Source organism: Pelophylax lessonae (genome assembly GCF_965119305.1).
Source record: "Pelophylax lessonae genome assembly, chromosome: 3".
Classification (NCBI taxonomy): Eukaryota; Metazoa; Chordata; class Amphibia; order Anura; family Ranidae; genus Pelophylax; species Pelophylax lessonae.
This window is the reverse complement of record NC_138770.1, coordinates 369,263,759-369,288,523: the sequence shown is the minus strand read 5'-3', so window position 1 is coordinate 369,288,523 and position 24,765 is coordinate 369,263,759. Positions and strand designations below refer to the sequence as shown.

Here is a 24,765-nt window from a genome sequence, read left to right as displayed (position 1 = left end):
GTTACACTTAAAATTGTCAAATGGTATTAATAAAAATTGGACATGTTGAGATAATTAAAAATGCAAAATGTGCACAGCTTTAGTGTGATAGCACTCTGCTTCAGGGTAGAAGATCTCCACGATGGACCAACTCAGGTATTGTTTAATTTTCTGTGGAAAACAGCAGCTAACTCAGGAATCTTAGTATGTACAACAATAAATTCAAGGCTATACTTCAGGCACATATTAAAGACTTTCATTGAAACTAGACAGTAAGCTTCCTGGAAAAGGAAAGGACAATACACTAAGCCAATAAGGGACTAATGCATTTCATAGTGCTTAGTAACCTAACAATGGGAGCTAACAAGACCAAGCTCCGCGATGACCTCATCAGCGTTCTGCTGCTCTTTAATAATCTAATGAAGGCCTGGAGTGGGTCCAAATAAAATTGTATTGCTTAAAGTAGAAGTTTGGTCTAAACCTAAGCTTAAACCTGCCCCATTCCAAGTCCTATACTAACTAACCTGTAAAGGAAAGATGTGTATACTTACCTAATCTAAGGTCTCTCTGGAGAGAGGAGGGAAAGCAGTTGCCCCATATTAAGCCAATAGGTGACATTATTGCCTAGGCACTGCAGCTGTTGTCGCTGCTCTTTCCTCTCCCCTGAAGCCAGGCTGCTGGGGAGATCACATGACCAAACGGGAGTGCCCTTAGATTAGGTAAGTAAACACATCTTTCCTTTACAAGTTAGTTAGTATAGAACTTAGAATAAGGGTTGTGGGAGCAGATTTAAAGTGTTACTATACCCACAACAGTACAATCAGTATGTATATGCAGAAAAGCATGCTTGTTATACTTACTGTGGAGCCTAATCCTGTTTTTCTGTAAAAAGGCTGCTTGATCCTGTATTCTCTGTTCCTCCCATTCTTCCACAGTCCCTAAACCATCTCCTGATAGAACAGAGCCTTGGGGGCAAGCTGCACATGCTCAGTTTGGTGTATATTGCTAGAGACCTTTTTTTTTTCTTGGGAGAGTGCATGTGATCAGCACAGGGCCATTTAGCACTGTCTAGACCAGGGGTCTTCAAACTATGGCCCTCCTGTTGTTCAGGAACTACAATTCCCATCATGCCTAGTCATGTCTGTGAATGTCAGAGTTTTACAATGCCTCGTGGGATGTGTAGTTTCCCAACAGCTGGAGGGCCGTAGTTTGAGGATCCCTGGTCTAGACAGAGGGTCAGGGATCCTGCAGTCTCATAGGACAATCAGGAGAAAATGAAAACTCCTCCTACAAGCGTTAACCAGACACTGAAATAAGTCACAAGACTGCTCTAACTGTTGATGAGAAAATGTATTTAGCAGTTTATATTTACTAAAAATATTGCATTTCCATGACCTGTGTATCGCATCTCGGCCTTTTGGCTAAGATCAAGTGTAGTATCTGTTCTTATCAGTTGGTATGGGCCTTAGCTAGTACCAGTATGACCGAAACCCGGAGCGCTCTGAGTATTGAGGTATGGGGAGTAGGTCATCTGGGAAAGCATGTGGGGCCCGCCGCCTTCTGATTTGAATGGGTTGAACTGTCCTAACCAGTTTGAAGGGGGCAGGAAAGCCGGTTCAGGGGGCCGGTGGAACTGCTTCTGGATGTAATGGGCTGAGGAACAGGATGGTGAGGGGAGGGCTTTCTCTCCTGGGTTTTGATCTGGCCTTGCAAAGGCCTGTCCCCAGTGGTAGGCAAGCTCTCTCTAAGCTGTCCAGGTTCCGATGTCTGCTGGTGGGGATGGGCTACACTCGGTCTGGCCGGGGGCTGAGATTGAAAAAGCCCGTAGTGTAAGTGCCCCTGGGGTGGCAGCCCAGGGGTGCCTTAATTTCTCACTGGTGAGGGGCAGCTCGCTGTGAGTTCTTTTGGCACCTTGGTCACTGCACTATGCACACCTTTTTCACACCTGCCTCTTGGGACAGGCCTTTTGGCTTGCACCAGAGGAATTTTTTATTCCGGCTGGAAGGCCTGCCTTGGTTCTTCACATGGCACCAAAGCACTTTCCCCACTTCCCTTCCCCACCTTTTTGTTTGTCTGTCTTTTTATTTGGAGTCCGTCACCTGCACTTTCACCTTTTTTCTTTATTTGCACAGACTGGAGTGTGTGGGTCCTCGGGCCCAGCCTTAAGTCTTGGGAGGGGGTGGATATGGCCTTTTGGCTTAGTTCGCCCTCTCCCATGGGGTCTCCCTTCGGGGGAGCCCTACTTAGTACTCGGTGGGGGCTGTTTCGGCAGTCCCCCTGAAGAACGGGGTCGGTCTGGTTTCGGCCAGACAGACCATGAGTACCTTATGTCCCTGTCAGGAGCCTTGCGCCCCGGGGGATTGAGGTTTCGGGTCCTACCTCTTCGGAGGGAAGACCATTCGATTTCGCACACCCTGTGCTTTTTTGTGTTCTCACCTTGTGTGTGTGCACTTTTTTATGCACCGGGTGGAGTCTTTTGAGTGTGTTGCACACGCTACGGGCTTTAAAAAAAAAAAATAAAAAAAAATTTCCATGACCTGTGTATTGTCCGAGACCAGATATAGTGAATGTAGGGTCCTGGGTTTAGTAACACTTTAAGCTTAGATTGATTTAGACCAGACTTTTACTTTAAGCAATACAATTTTATTTGGTCCCACTCCAGGCTGTCATTAAATCACAATTTAGATCAGGCTTCTATTTTAAAGCAAAATGTTTTTTCTTAAGTCCTGCCCTAGGCAAGGATGATGTCACAGCCCACCTGCATGCACAGATATGCCACAAGATCTACTCCAGTACTCCTTACCCTGAGCCGGAATATTCCATAGACCTGGCAGAGGCCCATGGCGTGTCTGTGTATACTTTGGATGTCCAGTAAAGGTGGAGGTGATGGATATATTTTTTATTTTGAGACAGGTATCAGTATTATGGATTTTTTTGTGGGGGGAGAGAATTTGTAGAGAAAGCTAAGATCAAGAATCTACTTATGGTGTCTGGCAGAGAGATTAACTGAACAGAATAAGAATTCTTTTGACAGGTAAGATAGTTTAAATATGTATTTTAGCTTCTTATGTAGCTGTTTGTCTGGAGTTCCACATTACTGTAAGTAAAGTAACAACAATTAAATAGTGGGTAGACACAATCATTCTCTGTAATTCACTTTGTGTTGCGTCCATATATTATTTGAGAAATGCATGTTAGGATAACAAGTCTTCTTTTTTAAATAATTTTTTATTGTTTTCAGGAAAAAATATACAAATAAAATTTATGACACCAAAGTTTTAATTGCTAAACATTTTAATAGTAAAAAAAGACATTCATATTTCATGTTCACATTTCACAGATATAAAATTGGATAGCTGAAAACACACGCAGAATAGATTAAATGCTGTTCTTTAGAATATACATATGCCTGTCGATAATACAAAAGAACTTACATTGCAACAAATGATTAAAGAAATTGGAAGCTTCTAATAAACAAAAGTATAGTCTTTAATAGGAATAGCAGTATGTCCAGCAGATAACCTACAGTTAAACCTGGGTAGGTGATACTTAATGTTTTATGTTACATATATAGCTATATTTCAGAGAGAAGATAAATAAATTGGCTCAATTTTAAAGTGGATGTAAACCCCAGTCATGAAATCTGAACAAAGCACATATACGTATCTGTAGTGTTTACTTGTCTCTCTCCAAAGCTCTAAGTGTCGTTTTTCTGTGGTGCTTTGTTTCTCTTTTCTCTGTCAGCATGGGCCACTTCTGAGAAGTTTTCCCAACACATGAGATAAAATTTGTGTTGGGGAGGAGAGCTCAGTACACAGCTTGTCTATTCAGAACACAGTTCTTCTGTGTGTGAAGGAGGGTGTGTTCCTTTCCTCCAATCAGCTCTCAGACAGTGTCTCAGACCTCTAACTGCAGCTCTCTACCCCCTCCTCTGTGATACTGAAAAATGCAGAAGGATTTAATCTAAAATCACAATTTTTGAAGGGATGTACAAAAGAGAATACCGCAGATAAACAAATTAAACTTATTTAGGAGGATTTGTTTCATCTCTGTGTATCATCTGAGGCTATTCACTCCACTGGGTTTATGAGAGGGGTTACAACCACTGTAACTATAATCTGACACTGGTGGAAAAAAAACCTGGAGAAGCCTCTATTATTTGGTTATTTCTTTTTAAGATGCATGAGGTAGGACCTCTTTTTACTTCATAGCAAATGTCAGAAACCAGTTAAAATGAGGTAGGAAAACAAGGTCATCTGCACATTAAAGTAATTCCTTCATAAATGACGGGTACTAAAACTGACATGAAATTTAAAAGCAAGCCTAAGGGGGTGCCTGCTTTTTCCTTTAGCACTCTTTCACATTATCTGGGGAACTCAGTAAAGCATTTTAGCCACTTTTATGGCAGTAGGTCCCTTTAAACTACCTGTGCCTAATTTAGGAAAGCATTTGTGCCACGTTTGTATCGACACATGCAATATATTTAGGTAGTTCTTACTACTGCCACTTTAAGAACCTGTCCCTTAAAGAATTACCACCAATTTGCAAGTTTGGTAAGTAAGACCTGCTTTGAGCTAGTCTACAGAGAGATGCCAGTGCTCAGAGTGGGGGAAGTCTGTGCTGGGAAGCTGTCATGAATGTGACAGCTTCCTGCACAAGGGTCTATCCCCATTCTTATTTAGCTGTCGGCCTGGAGATTCCCCAGCCCAGAGCTTAAAGTTAGTAAATGTATTGGGGATACTGGTGATGTCATTATCCACATATGGCAATGCCCATACTTGGGAAATGACAAGCTTACAGGGGAGGCATATATGAAGGGAAACTAATCCCGGCAGCCACGGCACCTGTTTAGTGGGCAGAGCCCGATGGGGAACTGAGAGACTAGTTCCCCATCAGTTCCGGCTTACGTTTGATTAACAGTGGATGACAGTGGGTGGATTCCAAAGTCATTACTGGACTGTCAGGCACTGTCAATCAAAAAGCAATGTGGACCTGATGAGGAACTAGCCTCTCAGTTTCCTAACATTTTCTGTCCGTTCCATTACAAAACTCCTCGGCCAAACTCCTGTTTGTGTGATGGGTGCAGTGACCGAAGCGGGAGGTAGGGCTCTGAGTAGGAATTGTCAATTATGGACAGTCCGTCTTTAGTGCTGGCTTCTGACAAATTTGTATAAATGTTTCTGACAAGTAGATGAAGCTGGCACAAGCAGGTGCAAATTCTAAAGTGTATCTAAGATACCCTTTATATAAATCCTCCTCTATGTGTGATGACTGCCTTTTTTTGCACTGGATTTAGGCCAGTCCCTACAAGAGCACACAGATAACAACTGCTGTGCCTACAGCTGAACTAAAACTGATGTGGCAAGTGGAAGGGGTGGAGTCATGAATCCAGCTAAGTGCCTGATGCATGTAAATCTAATGATCCAACATATAAGGATCCCCCAAACTAATATAAAAGAGACTTCAAGGTAAAAAAAAAGTATTAATTAATATAAAGGTAAAAAATAATTTAATGCCATCAAATGGTAAGATCCCTTACAAATTTTAGCACACTGATTAGTGGCCAAAGTATCTGCAACAATAGAACTATTCACAGCAAAAGTTATTCAAAAGCATCTTGAGGGCTGGTTCACACCGGGATCACAGGGGAACCCATGCGTTCCTGCTTGATTCCAGCGTGTTCCTGTTGAGGTGTGTTATTACAGGCCATTCATTTGAATAGGCTGCAAATCGCACCAGACCATGGAAAAAGTAGTGTTTGCACTAACTTCCATGGTACTGCGGTACTATGCAATTTGGTGCCAGTAAACGCACTGCATTTGCAATCTGCATTTGAGGTGCTGTTAACAATAAATTGGCACCCGCATGCAGATCTCAAGGGCAGTGCAATTTAATGCAGTGTGGGAAATTAGCACTATTGCACCTTTCCCATAATGCATTCTGGTGTTAACCGGCCCTTAGAAGGAAAAAATATCCACATAAGAACAACTAAGACACAGAATTTTACATTTCTGTAAGTGAATTTCTATTTACCAACAATTTATAAACATTAGGGGCTGTTTTTGAAAATAAAAAACAATAATATTTGTTGACTGAACTTCAGATTTCTTTAAAAAGCCAATGTATATCATGCATACTGTATATGCATAGTAGTAAAAATTATTCCTTTGTCATTTATACCTGTCCCTGCCATGGACTTTACAATCTACAGAATCAGAGACAGTCAAGAGGAGAACATATAAATTCCATGTGGATACTGCTACTGCTGGAAATGAAACCCAGAACCTCAGAGCTGCAAAGATTCCCCACTACGTAGAATTGATGTGCCCAAGAAATAATTTTTATTTCCTCTTTAATCAATTTGTAAAGCAAGCATAGATTTTCTGTGATAGAGAAAAATGACACACTTGAAAATTGAGACTGTGATACTTCATGGCTGCATATAAGCTTCTCTTCACATTTCAACCTTATTCCCTTTAAATGCTTCCTACAGGGTTTTTATTTATCTCAGCACCTAACCCAGCTTCATACACATGCTCAGCACGAGGCACAAGCTGCTCCACCACTGGACTCTCTGGACTTTTCAGATGAAGCAGAATTGCTCTTTTCCTCAATTTGTTTCACTCTTTTCCATTCTTCACGAACACTCTCCAGCAAGCCTGGCTTGAAGATCACATCTAAGGCTGTCATGGCTAATGATTTGGCTGTTCGAAGGGTAAAAAACTGAGCTTCTTTTGAGCCTATAAAAATATACTGAAGTTATTAAAGGATTACATAACAGTAGTAAAGATCTACAGTATAATTTTAGGAAAAAGCAGGTCAGGTATATTCACATCCCTACTCAATTCATTATTTTAGCACATATATACTTTGGGGCAGATAAAAGGTTAGCCCACCCAAAAGGACTAGTAGACTAAGGTGACCTAGTAGACTAACAAGCCGAAAATCGGCCGATCGGACGTTGGCCGAAAATTCACGGCCAACTATCGATGCGTGTGTACGAGGCATAAGTCAACCCCTGGCTTCATACTCCAACAGCGAGATCTCTCTACCATAGTTAACAACTTTTTTTCTGTCTACTTGGGAGTTTTGAAAGAAAAAAAAAACAAGTTGATATAGACGTGCCACACCACTGTTAGGAGGTCCTTTATTCAAAAAAGAAATATGGGTTTGTCTTTTTTTTTTTTTAACCACTCGCAGATCCTGGCTTTTTCTGACATTTGTTGTTTACAAGTAAAAATCTGTATTTTTTGCTAGAAAATCACTTAGAACCCCCAAACATTTTATATATATATATATATATATATATATATATATATATATTTATATTTTAGCAGAGACCCTAGAGAATAAAATGGCGGTCATTGCAATATTTAATGTCACACTGTATTTGCGCAGTGGTCTTTCAAACGCAGTTTTTTTAAAAATACACTTTATTGAATTTAAAAAAACAAAACATTAAAGTTAGTTTAATTTTGTATAACGTGAAAGATGATGTTACGCCGAGTATTTAGATATCTAACATGTCACGCCTTAAGATTGTGCACATTTGTGGAATAACGACAAACTACGGTACTTCAAAAACTCCATGGGCGATGATTTAAAAATTTTTTACAAGTTACCTGTTTAGAGTTACAGAGGAGGTCTAGTGATAGAATTATTGCTCCCATCCTAACGATCGCGGCAATACCTCACGCTCCGCTCTCCCCGCCGCTCTGAGCAGAGAGCTAGTGACTGTTAGTCACTGCTGTCTACTACTCTGCCCCCCCCCATACTCACTGGAGCGCTGGGCTGTGGAGAGGCGGGAGCAGCTGGCTCAGACTCTCAGCTACTCACTGAGAGGTTGAGTCAAGTGCCGGTCCAGGCTCCTGAGTGGATCCCGACCACATGGTCGCAATCTTTCCCCAGCTTGAACTGGCTCTGTGACTTCAGCTGAAGCTCGCTGTCGGCTGAAAACGGGTCACAGGGGTGAGAATGAACTTCACTTCTGTGATCCAGAGGAGAAGTACAGCCAAACGAGCTTTGGCTGTACATCTCCTTTAAATCAATGCCAGGGAGACAATCCAAAGAGTAAACAATGTGTTTCAGGGTCCAAAAAAGCCTCCTTCTTCAGGGCTTGATTAAAATCAAAGTGAAAGGACTAGAAAGTGACCTGGACCTTCAGTGTTATTTATTTCAGTGTGATTACACGCACATGCCTTATCAGCAGCTGGTTTGGCCCCTAGACATACTGACAATGTAACCCTTGTAGTGCGGGGGGGGGGCCCCATTGCTAGGGTACATTTTTGATATTCTTGGAGTTGTAATTTAAAGTGTTACTAAACCCACAACAGTAAGATCAGTCTGTATATGCCACAAAACATGCTTGTTATAATCACTGTGGAACCTAAGGGTTTATTCCTGCGCATTGTGCAAAAGGCTGTTTGATCCTATCTTCTCTGATCCTCCCCTTCTTCCACTGTCCACAATCCGTCTGCTGATAGAACAGAGCCTTGGGGGCACTCAGCAAATTATTAGTTTGTTGTGTATTGCTAGAGATGTTTTTTTTTTATTTTTTGGGTGGGGAGAGTGCATGTGATCAGCACAGGGCCAATCAGCACTGTCCAGACAGGGGGTCAGGGGTCATGCAGCCCCATGGGACAGTCAGAGGAGAATGAATACTCTTTCCACAAGCTTTTACCAGCGCTCAGCTGGACACTGATAGAAGTTAAAAGACTGTTAAATACTGCTGATGAGAAAAGGTACTGAGTGGTTTCTATTTGCTAAAATGAATGCATTTTCATGCTCTGTGTACTGTGGGAGACCAAATATAGTGAATGCAGGCTCCTGGGTTTAGTAACACTTGAATGCTTCCTTTGCATTAAAGAAAATGCCAAAAATCTCCTCTGTTTTATAGCCCCAAACAATTATTGATTTGCGATTTTCAAACAGCCTTTATCATCCAAACATGAAGTTATCAGTAATTAATCAGTATAACTGATGACACAAATAACATCCTAACAAAGCACTTGCAATAGATAGAGCTCTAACGTATAAAGCTTTGATTTTTAAAATGGTTGTAAAGGCCAGCTGTAAAAAAAAAAAAGTATAATGTAAAAAAGGAAAAACCATTCACCTCTCTGTTTCAGATACATACCAGCAGCCTCTGTGTACTCTTCAGTGTGATTAAGAGCATCCGAGCCAATAAAGAAATAAGGATGAATTCCAGGGACTTCAAAAGTAACATTTCCAAAATCTGTAGAGCCTGTAAACAAGCAGCAAACTAAATTTGCTCTGTTTTTTTTTTTTTTAAGAAGTTCATAAATTGCTTAGAAACTTAGAAATGTCCTTATTTATTAAAAGGGTAACTCCACTTTCGTGGGGGAAAAAAAAAATAGCAAATAAAGAAAAAACAATACAGCGTATATACAATTGCTACACAAATCATATTGTAATTGAAAGTTATTAAAAATTACCTTTCCGCTATGATTTTCAAAAAAAGCAATGCAATATGGCTACCTGGAGTTGTTCTGTATAAGGAATGTGTACTGACCACACCCCAGAAACATAATTTCCTGCTTGTGTGATTGGCTCACCAATTTTCCCAGAAGTCTGCCTAAGATAAAAGTCAGATTTCAGGCATCCCCTGCAATAAAAATGTCATTTTTGGTGAGATACTCCCAATAGGAACATGTCTAAAGGGATGCAGGCCCAGCAGCTTTCCTCATTAGAGCCCTGCAGCTGCCAGATAATTATGAAACCACTCCCATTAGACCCACTCAGCACAGAGGCACAGAGGAACAGACATGGATTTCCTCGGAATAACAAAAGGTAGGAATCTGCAACAAAGTTTGTTAAAATCCTTGTAATGTACAGAGATCACCCAAAGGGGAATGTTTTTTTCTCAGCAAATGTGGAGTTAGGCCCCTTTCACACTTGCGGACCGTTCAGATCCGCCTGTCAGTTTTTCAGGTGGATCTGAATGGATGCCCCATGCATCTTTATGGGGCATCGGATGTCAGCGGAGACATGTCCGCTGACATACGATCCATCAAATCCGGACGGATGGAAACCCTATTTTCCATCCGTCTGGCGGATCGGATGAGAACGGACAGGCGGTCCGTTCTCATCCGATTCCCCTATAGAGAACAGCGGGGACCTGATAGATCTGTCTCCGTACACAGCGCGGAGACAGAGCTGCCATCCGCCTGCTCAGCGGGGGAATCGGCGGACCGATCCCCCGCTGAGAAAAATGGAGTCTGCCGACAGAGCGGCAAGTATGAAAGGGGCCTTACGCTTTCAGATGAACAGTTCGCTAGTATTATTTATTAGTAGTATTATTTATCAAGGAAGTCTTCAGACGAATGTTGAAGGTTACCTTCTTAATGACGGAGGGTCTAGCCATCTCAGCTACTTATTTTTGATTACTAATATTTTTCTTTTTGTTTACACACACTTTTATGTTTACAACTTTATCATATCTCAAGATACAGTGTATCTTTTTTCTCCATTCAAGAGGAGAAAACAACACAGTGGCAGGCTGTACAGTGACTGATCACTACGATAGCCAATCAGCCAATCGTTAGTATGAGACCCAGAGCTGTAACTGACAGCTTGGTCTCTGTGCTGGGAGCGCACTGTGCAACATGCTGTCAGAACAAAACAAAGTGGCGAATATATGTGGCCCCAGGAAAGAAGACCCACTTCCGCGGCCTGCATATAGGCATACACTTGTTGGGAAGGGGTTAAGCTCCAAAACAAGAAAGAGTGTGTAGCATTTGCTAGGAAGGGGAAGCGTTGGAGACAAGGAGGAGGATGGGGGGAGAGAAGAATGGGGGGACTCAACCTCTCACCCGGGGGGGTTAGGACTCCTTGCAGATGGTGTTGGTGTGTGGGGGAAGAAAGGTGTAGTAGTACCAATCCAATAAATTTAAGATACTAACAACAACTTACAAAGCCATCTACAACCCTTCCACTAGCTACATCACTAACCTGGTCTCAAAATACCAACCAAACCGTTCTCTTTGTTTCTCCCAAGACCTCCTGCCCTCTAGCTTCCTTGTCAACCCCATCCCGTGCTTGCCTCCAGGACTTCTCCAGAGCCTCTCCCATTCTCTGGAACTCCCTACCCCAATCTGTACTACTAGCTCTTACTCTGACCAATTTCAGACAATCCTTGAAAACTCATCTCTTCAGAGAGGCCTATCTGGCACCCACCTAACAACTGTACATTTATTTTCTCCATCAGCCCATGCCCCACAGTGGTTATGTATTTTATGTCTTGACCCTCCCTCTTAGAATGTAAGCTCTAATGAGCCGGGCCCTCTGATTTCTACAGTATTAAACTGTATTGTAATTGTACTGTCTGCCCTTATGTTGTAAAGTGCTGCGTAACCTGTCAGCACAATTTAAATCCTGTATAAAAAAAAAAAATAATAATAAATAGTAGCAGGGTCCAGTGTCTAATCAATTAATAATAGTGCTGAGCTCCCAAAACCCTATAATCAAAATAACAATAGTGAAATCGCAAAGTGATATCATATGAATATAAAAAATTAAATATTGCCAACTACATAAATGTTAACAAAACATTCTATGTATAACTTCATATTATAAATGTGTGAATCAAGCCACTTATGTGATACAAATTAATAATACAGTTCACATCCATGCATTTTAAAGTGATATGTATTTATTGTTCCCCGTCACCGGAATCCTTAACGTGCAAAATCCACACTCTTCCTTCTCCTTTAGTGCAGTGTTCTTTTAAGAAGGACCAAGTCTGTGTATCACCACGAAAACAGTGCTCCCCCCTTTAGTTGGGTTCTCACCTTAAATTGTGTGACCTTGCAATTAAGCTTGGTCAAAAAGCATTTTTAGCCTCTCCCGGGCCCCGGGGATTAGTATCCAATGTGACCACACTGGTAACTCCTTATCTCCACTCTCCTCTCCTCTTAGTGGTATCCCGATGTCACATACAAAGAAAGTTCTCGATAGTGCTTATATCCTTAAAAGCATTACTTATTATTAAAATCAGTAACTATGGGTACTCACAAATTCCTGGTGCTTCCAGCGAATCACTCTAAACATGCACAAAATATCCCTATAGTGGCCCCATCTCTGTGCACAAGCCGCTCACACTCCTGGTTGTTAGTGCTGTCTAACCATCGAGTTCTGTCGCTGTCCTGGCCCCTCCCCTACACGTGTCGACACAGGGTCACGTGTCTTCATCAGGGTGATTCTATTGGACAATGATCTAGTCAGCCTTATATATGCTCTTGCGAGCGCCATTCTCCTGTGGTTTATCAGGCGCCACCATTTTTCGTGTGGTGAATCTCCACTGCTGATTAAGATTATACATTGTTGCTAATTGTATTCAACATAAATGCACCCCTTATATTCCATATAAAACAGGACAGCGACGTTTGTCGATTTGTGCACAATCCGAAACCACCTTACATCAAAGTACTAATATTATACCATTTCTAATACCATCAATTAAACAAGTGTTATTGGATCCACTATCAATATAGAGGATCTCCGTCAAATACTAAAAATGATATAATGTATCTAAAGAAGTGCTACACCATCATCAAAAATTGAAATGTACCTACGTCCTAGAATTAACTAATTAATTATATAATGTAATCAATGCATACACTGTGTATATCAACAATTAACCAGTATTATGAGATACGTTCTAAAAATCAAAAATGTACAACTATTATGAGATACACTATCGATATTTGGGGTCTCCACCAGATTTTATCATTTAAATAATGCAATCAATGCATGTGTAATGTATGTCAACAATTTAGGAGTAATATGAGATACACTCTCAATATTGAAGAACCCCAAAAAAGTTCTATCAATTAAAAGGCACTACAAAACATAAACTGAGTGCCTATATAATGGTCAGCATCTTATTACTGGAATTATCCTTTGCTATCCTTTGCTATATCCTATCATTGCTTGTTACTATTGGTTACTAATGAAGCATCCTAAGTCAAAATTCTTATTCAGGCCCCCCAGGTACCAAAGATCCTAATTCATATATCCACCGCTCTCGTTTACTGAGTTCCCAGACAAAGTTACTTCCCCTCCACTGTCTCTTTGGGACTTCTATACCCCAAAATTGGAGTCCCCTGCAGTCCTTGTTATGTATATCTCTAAAACGAATAGATAAATTATGTTTATCTAACTCTATACTAATATTATATATATGCTCTTTCTTTCAGTGTTCTCTTTGTTCTACCTATATATAGGTCCAGTGTCTGCTTTTTTTTATTGATTTTGATAGAAACTGCACTCACAATGAAAAAGCCGTAAACATTTTGAAAATAAAAAATAAAAATCAATCATTACTTTCTGCCCCAACAGAATATGCGGGGAAATCCCCCCAATGGCCATGAAGATCACAGTAAAATCTAACAAAATTTTTGTTCATTCCTCACTCTGCCTAAAAGAAAAAAAAAAAGGCTAACTTTTTATTTTACGTAATAAGAAGATAAAAAGACATGTACTGTACATATGTCTTACCTGACAGCGCATTTAATACTAGTTTGTCTGTTGTAAATTGCATTCCCAATTTTTTGCCATTCTCTATGTAAGCTTTTGCCAAAATCTTATTTGGAAGCACATTGTAATACTCATGACCATATGGGCACACCTCCACCTGTAACGAAAAAAAAACACCAATATGAAACAGTTAACAGATTTAGGTGGGGGTGAGATATGTAGGCAGGATTTGACTAATTCATTTTTTCATTGGCATGTACATAAAAACTGAATTTTTGTAAAATCATACCTGTAAAATTCCTTTCTCTGAGTCCTTCGACAGTCGCCGCCTCCTCTAAGTCATCACAATTGGGTATTGTCCACCTATCCGTAGGAATAGCTAGGCATATAGACTTAGTCAAAAGACAAAAGGCATTAGCATATACACACCCACGGGGGCTGTCCCATCTGGTCAATACCCCCCCTGCATCACCACTCCCAACTCAGTTTGGTAGCATAGCAGTAGGTAATAAGAACCCCAAAAAGAGGGGCCGGGGCGGTGACTGTCGGAGGACTCAGAGAAAGGAATTTTACAGGTAAGATTTTACAAAAATTCAGTTTTCTCTTACGTCCTCCGACAGTCGCCGCAATTGGGATGTCCCAAAGCAGTATAGACATGAGGGGTGGGAGACGCAACCATAGAAAAGGCAACGCAGTACCCACATCAGAGAAAGGAATCTTACATGCACTGTAAGAACCAACTGGGCAACAGCAAAAAAACAATGCTCAACAGGAGCAACAGCCCAGGAAAGCAAATGCCAACAGCCAGGGACCCAGAGAAAAAAATCAAGGGTCCATCATGGCACAGCCACACTGAGAACTTTGCGGCCAAAAGAAGCATCAGCTGATGCCAGAACGTCTACTTTGTAGAACTTGGAAAAGGTGTGCACCGACGACCAAGTCGCCGCCTTGCACACCTGGGCCACCGAGGCCCGATGCCAATAGGCCCAGGAAGTACTCAAAGACCTGGTAGAGTGCGCCTTAACAGGGAAGGGCGGAACCCGTTCCTTCAAGGCGTAAGCCTGTTCAATGGTCTGTCTGATCCATTTGGCAATAGTCGCTGCGGACGCAGCCATGCCCTTCCGAGGTCCCTCAGGAAGGACAAAGAGGGAGTCCGTCTTCCGAAAGGACTCCGTAGATGACAGGTAAACCCTGATCGCCCTGACAACATCCAAAGAATGCAAGGCAATCTCCTTTGGATGTTTAGGCTTCGTACAAAGCGAAGGCAGGACAATGTCCTCATTAAGGTGATAATCAGAGATCACCTTGGGAAGGAAGGATGGGGGTGGTCGCAAAACCACCTTATCTCTGTGAATTATCAAGTAAGGGGAGCGGCAAGACAACGCCGCCAGCTCGGACACTCTGCGAGCCGAAGTGATTGCCACAAGAAAAGCAACCTTCTTCAACAGCAGAGGCAACGATATCTCCCTGATATTTTCAAAGGGGGCATGCTGCAATGCGGACAGGACCAAGTTCAAGTCCCATGGAGGTAAAGGCTCCTTTCTGGGAGGAGCCAAATGTCGCATACCTTGAATGAATGTGCGCACCAAGGAATGAGACGCCACAGGGCGTTGGAAAAGGACTGCCAGTGCTGACACCTGGCCCTTTATTGTGGCCAGCGCCAGGCGCTGATCCACTCCAGACTGGAGGAAAGCCAAGATTCTCGACACCGAGTAAGAACGAGGGGAAAACCCCCTGGACTCACACCAGGTGAAGTAGGCTTTCCAGGTACGGTAATAGATCTTACCAGAGGAAGATTTCCTAGCCTTAATCAAGGTAGGGCTAACCTCAGAGGATAGACCCTTGTCCTTCTAGACCTGGGTCTCAACAGCCAGGCCGTTAAAGCCAGCGACTGTAAAGCAGGATGGTAGATCGGACCTTGAGACAGAAGATCTTCCCGCAGAGGCAGGCACCACGAAGGTGCCACTGCCAGGTGAACAACGTCGGCGTACCAGGACCGGCGAGGCCAGTCCGGTGCCACCAGAATCACCATGTGCGGTTCCGAGGCCAAGCTGCGAAGGAACCGGTATAGGAACTGAATCGGAGGAAAGGCGTACATCAGACGATACTGATGCCAAGGGGCCACCAACGCATCCGAGGCGTCCGCCAACGGATCGCGCGTTCTTGCCACGAAGTTTTCCACCTTTCGGTTTACCCGGGAAGCGAACAGATCCACATCTGGGGATCCCCATTTCGCACACAGCATCTGAAAGACCTCCGGGTGAAGGGACCATTCCCCCTGGTCCAGGGTCTGGCGGCTCAGATAGTCGGCCTGCCAATTTTCCACACCCGGAATGTGAACTGCCGAGATTGCCGGAACATGAGTCTCGGCCCAAGACAGAATATCGGTCACCTCCCGGGCCGCTCGAGCACTCCTGGTGCCCCCCTGGTGGTTGATGTAAGCCACCGCGGTAGCATTGTCCATCTGTACGCGAACAGGCAGGCCCTGGAGACGATCCGACCACTGGAAGAGACAGAGTTTTATTGCTCTTAGTTCCAGCACATTTATCGGGAGGGAGGATTCCTCCTCCGACCAAGTGCCCTGGGCAGACAGGTTGCCCAGGACTCCACCCCAGCCCGACAGCCTGGCGTCCGTGGTAACCACCGTCCACACCACCGGGCGAAAGGACTTGCCTTTCGCCACCACCGGGGACTGGATCCACCACAGAAGAGCCAATCTGGTCTGGCGACTCAAGGAGACATCCAGATCCAAGGACCGAGGAAGTCTGTCCCACCTGGCCAGGATCTCCGTCTGAAGAGCCGCGTGTGGAACTGGGCAAAGGGAATCGCCTCGAAGGCCGACACCATCAATCCCAGGCCCCGCATGCAGATCCTGAGTGACGAGGACTGATTGTCCCGGAGGGACCTGAGTTCGTCCCGCAAAGTCCGGAGCTTGTCCTCCGGCAAGAACACCTTTGCCTGAGCAGAGTCCAGAATCATTCCCAGGTAGGGAAGGCGAAGCGACGGAGACAATGCTGATTTCTGAACGTTGATGGTCCATCCGAACTCCTGGAGCGTCTGTACCGTGATGGACAGATCGCGCACAAGGTCCTGGCTGGCCCTCGATCTCAGAAGCAGATCGTCCAGGTACCCCAGGACCGCAATGCCCTGGGCCCGTAGCAGGCCCAGGACCGGTGCCAACACCTTGGTAAACACCCTTGGTGCCGAAGCGAGACCGAAAGGTAACGCCACAAACTGGTAGTGGTCCTCTGCGATAGCAAACCGAAGGTACCGCTGATGACCCTCGAAAACGGGGATGTGCAGGTACGCATCCTTCAGATCTATCGAAGCCAGGAATTCTCCCGGACTCAAGGAGGCCACAACCGAACGGAGAGACTCCATTCGAAACTTTCGAACACACACAAAGCGGTTCAGCGCTTTCAGGTCCAGAATAGGACGCACTTTGCCCTCCTTCCTGGGCACAGTGAACAGATTCGAATAAAACCCCCGAAACCTGTCCCGATGAGGCACCGGGACAATCACTCCCTGAGCAAGCAGGTCCTGCACCGCCCGATGCAAATCCTGCAGAAGCAGATGGAGATTGGAGGGAAAGAATCTGTCCGCCGGCCTGGAAAGGAATTCGATCTTGTATCCTAATCGAACGATTTCCTGGACCCACCTGCCCGATATCCGGAACAGCCAAGGTTGGAGGAAACCGCGCAAACGTCCCCCCACCCCTGAAATGGGTGAGGGCGCCCCTTCAGGCAGAGGCGGATTGTCCCGCCGAGCCGGCATTGCCGGCCTTCTGCTTACCCGCCCAGGGCTTCTTCTGGTTGCTCTGGGCCTTGAAGGGCTTGCCCTTGGATTGGTTTCCCGAAAAGGCCCGAAAGGACCCCTGATTGGATCTAGGCGCAGAACCCCGCTTGCCTCGGAAAGACTTGTTCTTCGGGTTCTGGGGCAGCATAGTGCTCTTGCCCCCCGTGACACCTTTCACCAGGGTATCCAACGCCTCGCCAAAAAGGCGAGAGCCAGCATAGGGAAAATCAGCAACTGTTTTCCGTGAGGACTGGTCGGCCGACCAGCTCTTCAGCCATATCAGTCGCCGGTTAGGCACCGCGACACTTGAGAGGCGAGCCACCAAGGGGGCCTCATTTAAGGCCGCATCACACAAATACATGACTCCTTGGTGGATCTGGTCCACCATTTCCAGTCGTGCAGGCGGCACGTCAACAGACACTAGGTTGCTTCGAAGCACCTTGATCCAATCAGCTACCGCCTGAGCCACCATAACGGACGCGAAAACGGGTTTGAGCAACGAACCCGCCACCGTACCTCCAACCGCCGGTCCGTGGGATCCCAGAAAACCGGAGTATCCTCAGTAGGAACCAAGGTAGCCTTGTTCAGCACGGCCACAGTGTGATCTACCTGTGGAGGCACACACCATCGCGATTCCGTAGCCGGCGCAAAAGGATAAAGCAATTTGAACCGACTAGGCACCACGAATGGACGTTTTAACGTGCGCCACATTTCATTACCAGTGTAATGAAATTCAGCTGGGCAGGGAAAAACCTGCGCAGACTTGCGGGTCCTGTGCGTCCCAAAAGAGGACACAACACCCGGAGGAGTGGGCTCATCCTCTAAATGCAAAGTTTCCTTCACAGAAACAATCAACTCATCCATGGTCGCCCGTTCTTCAGGTGACCCTGGGGAGGATGTGTCAACACCCTCAAGTTCAGCCTCCCCCTCAGACCCCGGGGGGGTCCAGGGATGACCCTGAAAAGGGCACGCTCGCAGCAGCAGCAGCAGCAGCCATATCCCCATCTGAATCAGAAGAGAGAGACAGCCTGGGCCGTTTTCTCGCAGCCCGTTCAGACATCAGCATTTCCATATTTGCCACTAAAGTCGCAACCACAGCAGCCAGATCAGGTCGCAGCGGAGCCACAGGAGAACTGGGGCCCCCCACTAAAGCTGGAGGAAACTTGCTTTCCTGAGAATCCATGGCTCAAGACAAGAAAAAAGTACAGTGCAAAAAAATTGTGTACTGTCCCCTTAAATAGCACTGCAGAGTGCGCAGCCCACCGCTACTGTCACAGCTATGAAGACCCCCAAAAGGAGAAAGAAAACTGAGCCAGAAGCAGTATGCAGAAGAAGACTGAGAGAGATACACTGCAGAGCCCGCAGATCGTTGCTACCTGTGTCCTTGCTGCCTGAGAGGAAAAGGAAATGCTGCTGGAAGGGGCTGGCTATAAGCCAAGGAAAATGGGAAAATGGCTGCCCATAGGAAATGCATTGGAGGCTACACCAAGATGGCCGCCGACATGCGGCCGAACCGATCGTTCTACAGCCCACAAAATGGCGGCGGAGGGCGCCAAAACGATCTGTATACTCGCCCCAGAGGGGCCATATCCATGTGCAGTAAAAAACATGGCGGACCGCGCAAACATACCCCCGCAGCGGTCGCCGCACAACACTCAAGTCTGTACCCCCAAACATGCACCTAAGGTGACACAGGGACAGGGACCCCCAGCAAAAACATACAGATCTGCACAAAGCGAACCCCGCAGGGATCGCACAGGGAGTCACACAGGCACAGACATGGGGACACACAGCAACACAGACTGCCACCCCAGACAGAGGCCCCACACAGAAAAGTACTTACCTGTACCCGATGGCGTGGGGGAGCCTCTATGCACGGACAAACCTCTGTCCTCTCCTGACAGGGAGTGCCGTGAGCCAGGGACATGACGCTGCAGCAGCGCAGACGAGTCCTGTGAGGTAGCCACCTCACGGCTGCATCCCTGTAGCGAACAGGGATGGGTCGCTCTTAATGCCAGGGCGAACCATAGCTGAACGCTCGATGGCGGGTTGGGGGTCCATCTGACCCTCTGTGCCCTGGAGAACCAGGGCGGCCAGTCCGAATCCCATCACCGCATGATCCATCTTCATCCGAAGTTTAAACTAACACTAAAGCTGACAAAATAAACAGCTAGTAAAGTGAGAGAAAAGAACTGACATTTAAAAAGAAAATCAAATAAAAGATTTAGGAAGGCTGAGACTGAAGCCCCAGCACAAGGTAGCCTGAAGTATTCCTGATGCTAGGCAAACTAAAACGGAGTTGGGAGTGGTGATGCAGGGGGGGTATTGACCAGATGGGACAGCCCCCGTGGGTGTGTATATGCTAATGCCTTTTGTCTTTTGACTAAGTCTATATGCCTAGCTATTCCTACGGATAGGTGGACAATACCCAATTGTGATGACTTAGAGGAGGCGGCGACTGTCGGAGGACGTAAGAGAAATAAGCATTTGGAACTTACGGCAAAATCTCTTTTATGAAGTTCATTGGGGGATACAGGTATTTGGGAATCCTGACACAGTTGGGATTATCATAGGTGTGCGCAGCCTATTGCATTAGGGTGTGCACCCCAAAGATCAAAGCCCAAGACCACAGTGAATGGTGGGCATGGTCAAATTGCATTTACAGTGGGAGGTCCTTTCTGTGCCCATAAAATATCCTTTTGGTCTTCCCTCCCCCCAGTAGGGTGCTTTCACACTGATGCAGTGCGGTTTCCTCTGGGATTTAGCCTGGATTGGAGACACAGGGATTTAATTCAAAATTGAATACAAATCTTAGGATGGTCCCGCCCAATCCAGAGGCAGTTGGGAGGTAAGCGCATGGCACACCCAGCACACCCTGTGCGCATGCCTATGGGAATGGACTAAGGAGTTGGTGATACTGGCAAACAAAAAGCATTGAACCCAGCCCTGTATAACCTTTATAGGCAAGAAGTACATAATGTCAATAACACAGAGGGGCTGGGCCTGTGTTCTTCAATAGACTTGAATAAACAGTTTTAAACCATTGGGATGTCCATAACCAGTCCAGTTGAGGGTGGTAACAGTCACTGAGATGTCTTGCAAATATAGAGATCATTCTATATGAAGTATTTGAAGGAATCAATGTCTGCCTCAAGGTAAGATGAAGAAAGGGCCAAGTCGGGACATTCCTGAGTTTGATAACGATGACTAGGAGGACATGTGGGATCTCCCTTTTCATATGCTGGTCCCCTTGGGAGGTCATCTTGTTCAATTCCAAATTGCCCATAGAGCCTACTACACTCCCTATAGGCTCCACAAATTGAATGCTAAGCATTCACATGAGTGTTGGAGATGTACTGGTTTTCCGGGAGATTTCTCGCATATCTTTGGACATGTCCCATAATTGCTGGCTACTGGGTTCAGGTGACAGATGTAATAAATGCAATAGCACACACTTCATTCCAGCCCTCCATGAGTGTCTGTTTGTTGGGCCTAGAAGAACAACTGATTCCCATGGTTGCAGAAAGAACCATGATCAGCCTTCTTTTATTCTGCTCCAGGAAGGCCATCACTATGACATGGAAACAGGCCTCTCCTCCGACCTTATCCTTTTGGAAGCAATTAGTGAACTCCGGATTGCCCTTCTATAAGGACAAATAATAATGTAGGTTGTCCCAAGAAATACGTGTGGTCGAAATGGTTGGCTGAACCTGCCATGGCTTCCTCTTCTATTGCAGATTAGGCCCTGTTGATGTACTTGGTTTTTGTTACGGGTTGATTTTATAACACGGTCACTCTTACCCTCTGGAGCCATCCGTTTCCTTACTGAAACTTTTTGGTTATCTGAACCTTTGTAGTGCGAGCCAGGCATAGTTGTCTCAAGTGATGGCTGTATCGGTTTATTGCCTTAATTGAGTGTTTACAACTTACAGCCCCTGCTAGGGCTTTTTGCTTGAGACTTGCGTTGTATGCAGTTGTATTGTCTATGTGTTTTCTAAAACTTAATAAACAGTTGTTAAAAAAAAATAATAATAATAAAAAATTATACAAAATACATAAATTAGATCAATGGTGAATACCTCTGCGCAAACCAAATGGTGTATATAGACTAAGTGATTAAAATGTATAAAATACAAAAGTGTAGAATTTATACAGATATGTGAGAACATATGCATGAATCTTGTATCAGGTGTATTGGGTTGCTGCAGCCCCTATTGTGTTCCCACAATCTAAGTGATAAGCAAGTGTAGAATGGGGTTGCGCAGCCTCACAGTCACTAAACAAATATGTGCTCAAATATTAAAATAGAAACAATTTCAAAATAATATATCAGTGAATACAATAGTGCAAACTACAGTATACATATAAACTCCACATATCAGTATGCACAAACAGTAGTGAGTCCAGTGAGTTCATATAAGTATAGGCTGAACTTATCTGCTCTCACCTTATTAATGTGTTATAAATAGGGTGAGAGTTCTGAGAGAACAGAGTGTTTGCACAGAGGTGGAAGTGCACCGCATTGATTATCTATGAACACATGAGGACTATTTCTGTATAGAAGAAGGTGCCTGGCATATATATCACGCTAGATGAGTTTAAAAGTTCAGCCTATACTGATATAAACTCACTGGATTCCCTTCTGTTTGTGCATAATTATATTGAGTTATTCATATGTGGAGTTTATATGAATACTTTGCACTATTGTGTTGACTGTTATATTATTTTGTTTCTATTTTAATAAAAGAGCACATATTTGTTTAGTGACTGTGAGGTTACGCAACCCCATTCTACACTTGAAAATACATAAATTGTCAAGACCTTGTGCTCCAGACTAGGACAGATAACCACTGCTAATGATTGAGGGGCCAAGTACCAGAAAATAACCGATTCCGAAGAGGAAATTTAACCAGGCAAGCTATGTCAAAGACTGTTCAGTCAACTACAGAAAAAGGCTTATGTCTAGCATACCTATCCCTAAACGTCAGAGAAAGGAAGTCTGAACAGACATGAACAATGGAAAGACCAGTCATTTAACATTTGGAGACTTAAAGCCTGAAGATGGCAAAAGACATAGAAAATCAGCTGGTTAAGCAGGGACTGGACAAATTTTGATCTGTGTGTGGCTGTCCCAGTTTGACGATTGTTAGATCAACTTCTGTCGAATGACTTCTTAGAAAATATTTGCGTATCAGTAGCTGCACCTATCTGACTGCAGCCACTGATCAGTGTACTCTTACAGCAGAGAGTCCTTCTGTTAAAATACACTGTCCCAGTATTCCTCTACCCACCATCTATGGCCAGCCTTACACTTCTACCCCTTCCCTTCAGGGAAAGGTAGATCCATAGTAAGGGTTGAAGTTACCTGATTAGGCAAACAATCTTGAAACAAGAGCCCTCTCATCATGAAATGCAAATTGATAGAGGGAAAAGACCCTTACAGCTGGAAAAAAAATTGAAAGCTACTGACCCTGAATCTTCATGAAGGCAGGGACAAGGGTACACTGTTCCCTAGACTGTTGTGAAAGAACACCAGGATCAGAAGAAGAAGGACTCATGTGAACCAATATCCTTCCTGGGGTATGCCATAATGCAACCTTCCTAACCAACCATAGGTGTCAAGAAAAACATCACTTACCCCTGAAAATAGAAGCAACCTCCACTGAAAACTGAAGAGTGAGATGTAAAAAAGCCAGTGTTATTACTAGGAACATTCTCCTGATAGGATAGGAGAGATTCATAGAAGACCACATTACAGCAGCTGAAGTCCGCTCTCTGCTGACGTCACAGAAGTCAGTCCAGGCACCGCATCATCACGACAATGGAAGTCGGGATCCGCCAGGTGCCTAAACAGACAACCGGCTCAGCCTCTCAGCAAGCTGCTGAGAGCCTAAGCCAGCCACTCCCCGCCCCTCCACAGCCCAGCGCGAGGGAGGAGGGAGCAGAGCAGAGAGCTGCTGACTGACAGTCAGCAGCTCTCTGCTCGGGGAGCTGTCAGAACGGAGTGATCGGCGGTGTTCGATCGCTCAGTTCTCAGTGCAGAGGCGCTGGGGGACAGATCCAGCACCGGACTGATGCTGCATCCACCTAGGTAAGTATAACTGGGGAAAAAAAAAAACATACATCTCTTTTAACATAAATGTCAAAGGATCCTGTGAGCTACTAAGACAATACTATTTCAATCAAGACAGCAGCTAGCACTGATCACCCTCTCATTTCGAAGTGTATAGTGCCATAAAACAAAAACTTAGTGCTGTGCTGAAAAATATCAAATAAAACAATCAAACATTTATAATAAACTACTGAAACCTAAATATTAACAAGTCTGTGTTATGCTAATTAAAAAGAAACAAAAAGTCCACAACTGTGTTATTTTGTGTGAGTCTATTGTGATAATCCTCCCTGCCACGGATATCCGTGTTATACAAGGTGATCACTCTTCCTTCTCCTTCCATGCAATTAAATGATCACTCTTCCTTCTCCTTTCCCACCTCAAATGATGTGACCTTGCACTTAAGCTCGGTCAAATATCGCCTTTTTTTTTTGCCTCTCCCAGGCCTGGAGATGAGCATCCAATAAGCACCAATATGGACTCCTTGTCTCCTCACTTCACTCCTCCACAATAACGTTGCAAAATCACATATGGAGAAAGAATTAAATAGTGTTAATACCCTTAAAAGCATATCTTTATTAAAAACAATAATGTGGGTACTCTGCTGCTGGTGCTTTCAGCGAACCAGTCTATACACATGAAATATCCTCCAACAACAGTTTTATTAGTGTCTGCAAGCCGTCAGCCTGCACTCCTAGAGGTTGGTTCAACCTAGCCGCTGGGTGCCGTCACTGTCCCTGCCCCTCCCTTACGTGTGTCGACACAGGGCCACGTGTCTTCATCAGGGAAAAATTCTAAAAGGAGTATGTTGGGGGAGGAGCAGATGAAGACAGCAGCATCTGGTGTGAGTGGGTCTGCTAGGAGCAGTCAAAAAAAAGGCGATATTTGACCGACCTTAAGTGCAAGGTCACATCAGTTCAGGTGAGAATCCAGCTATAAAGGGGGGAGCACTCATTGTGGTGACACCTGGATGTGTTTATTTAATTGCACAGAAGGAAAATAAAGAGTGAGCACCTTGTACAACACGGATATTGGTGGCCGGGAGGATTATCACAATAGACTCACACAAAATCACACAGTTGTGGACTTTTTGTTTCTTTTTTAAAGAAGCATCTAATTACATCAGAAGTATTATTTTTCCACATGCTAGTTATAGCATAACACGAACTTGTTAATATTTAGGTTTCAGTAGTTTATTATACATGTTTGATTATTTTATTTGTTTTTGTTTTAGAACATAAATTATTTATGTAGCTAACTGGGGATGAGCAAAGGGGAATACTATGGGGTGTCAGTTGAGTCCGCTGGTGCTGCTGATATCACATCTACAATAGCAGTGACCCACAACAGTCTTGGAGCGGTGTATGATCTCCCATGTAAGG

At 44.4% G+C, this 24,765-nt stretch overlaps 1 protein-coding gene across 1 annotated transcript in view; it reads right to left on the bottom strand.

Annotated features, from left to right (window-relative positions):
• The window catches only part of PM20D2 (peptidase M20 domain containing 2), a gene marked incomplete at its 5' end in the record, with an annotated part of 183,730 nt that overhangs the window by 114,049 nt on the left and 44,916 nt on the right, over positions 1-24,765 (bottom strand). Inside the window, 3 exons of the mRNA XM_082251199.1 lie at positions 6,485-6,719; positions 9,116-9,223; positions 13,498-13,633. Of these exons, the coding sequence (XP_082107325.1) occupies positions 6,517-6,719; positions 9,116-9,223; positions 13,498-13,633 (447 nt within the window). The 3' untranslated portion in view covers positions 6,485-6,516. The remainder of the gene's footprint in view (positions 1-6,484; positions 6,720-9,115; positions 9,224-13,497; positions 13,634-24,765) is intronic.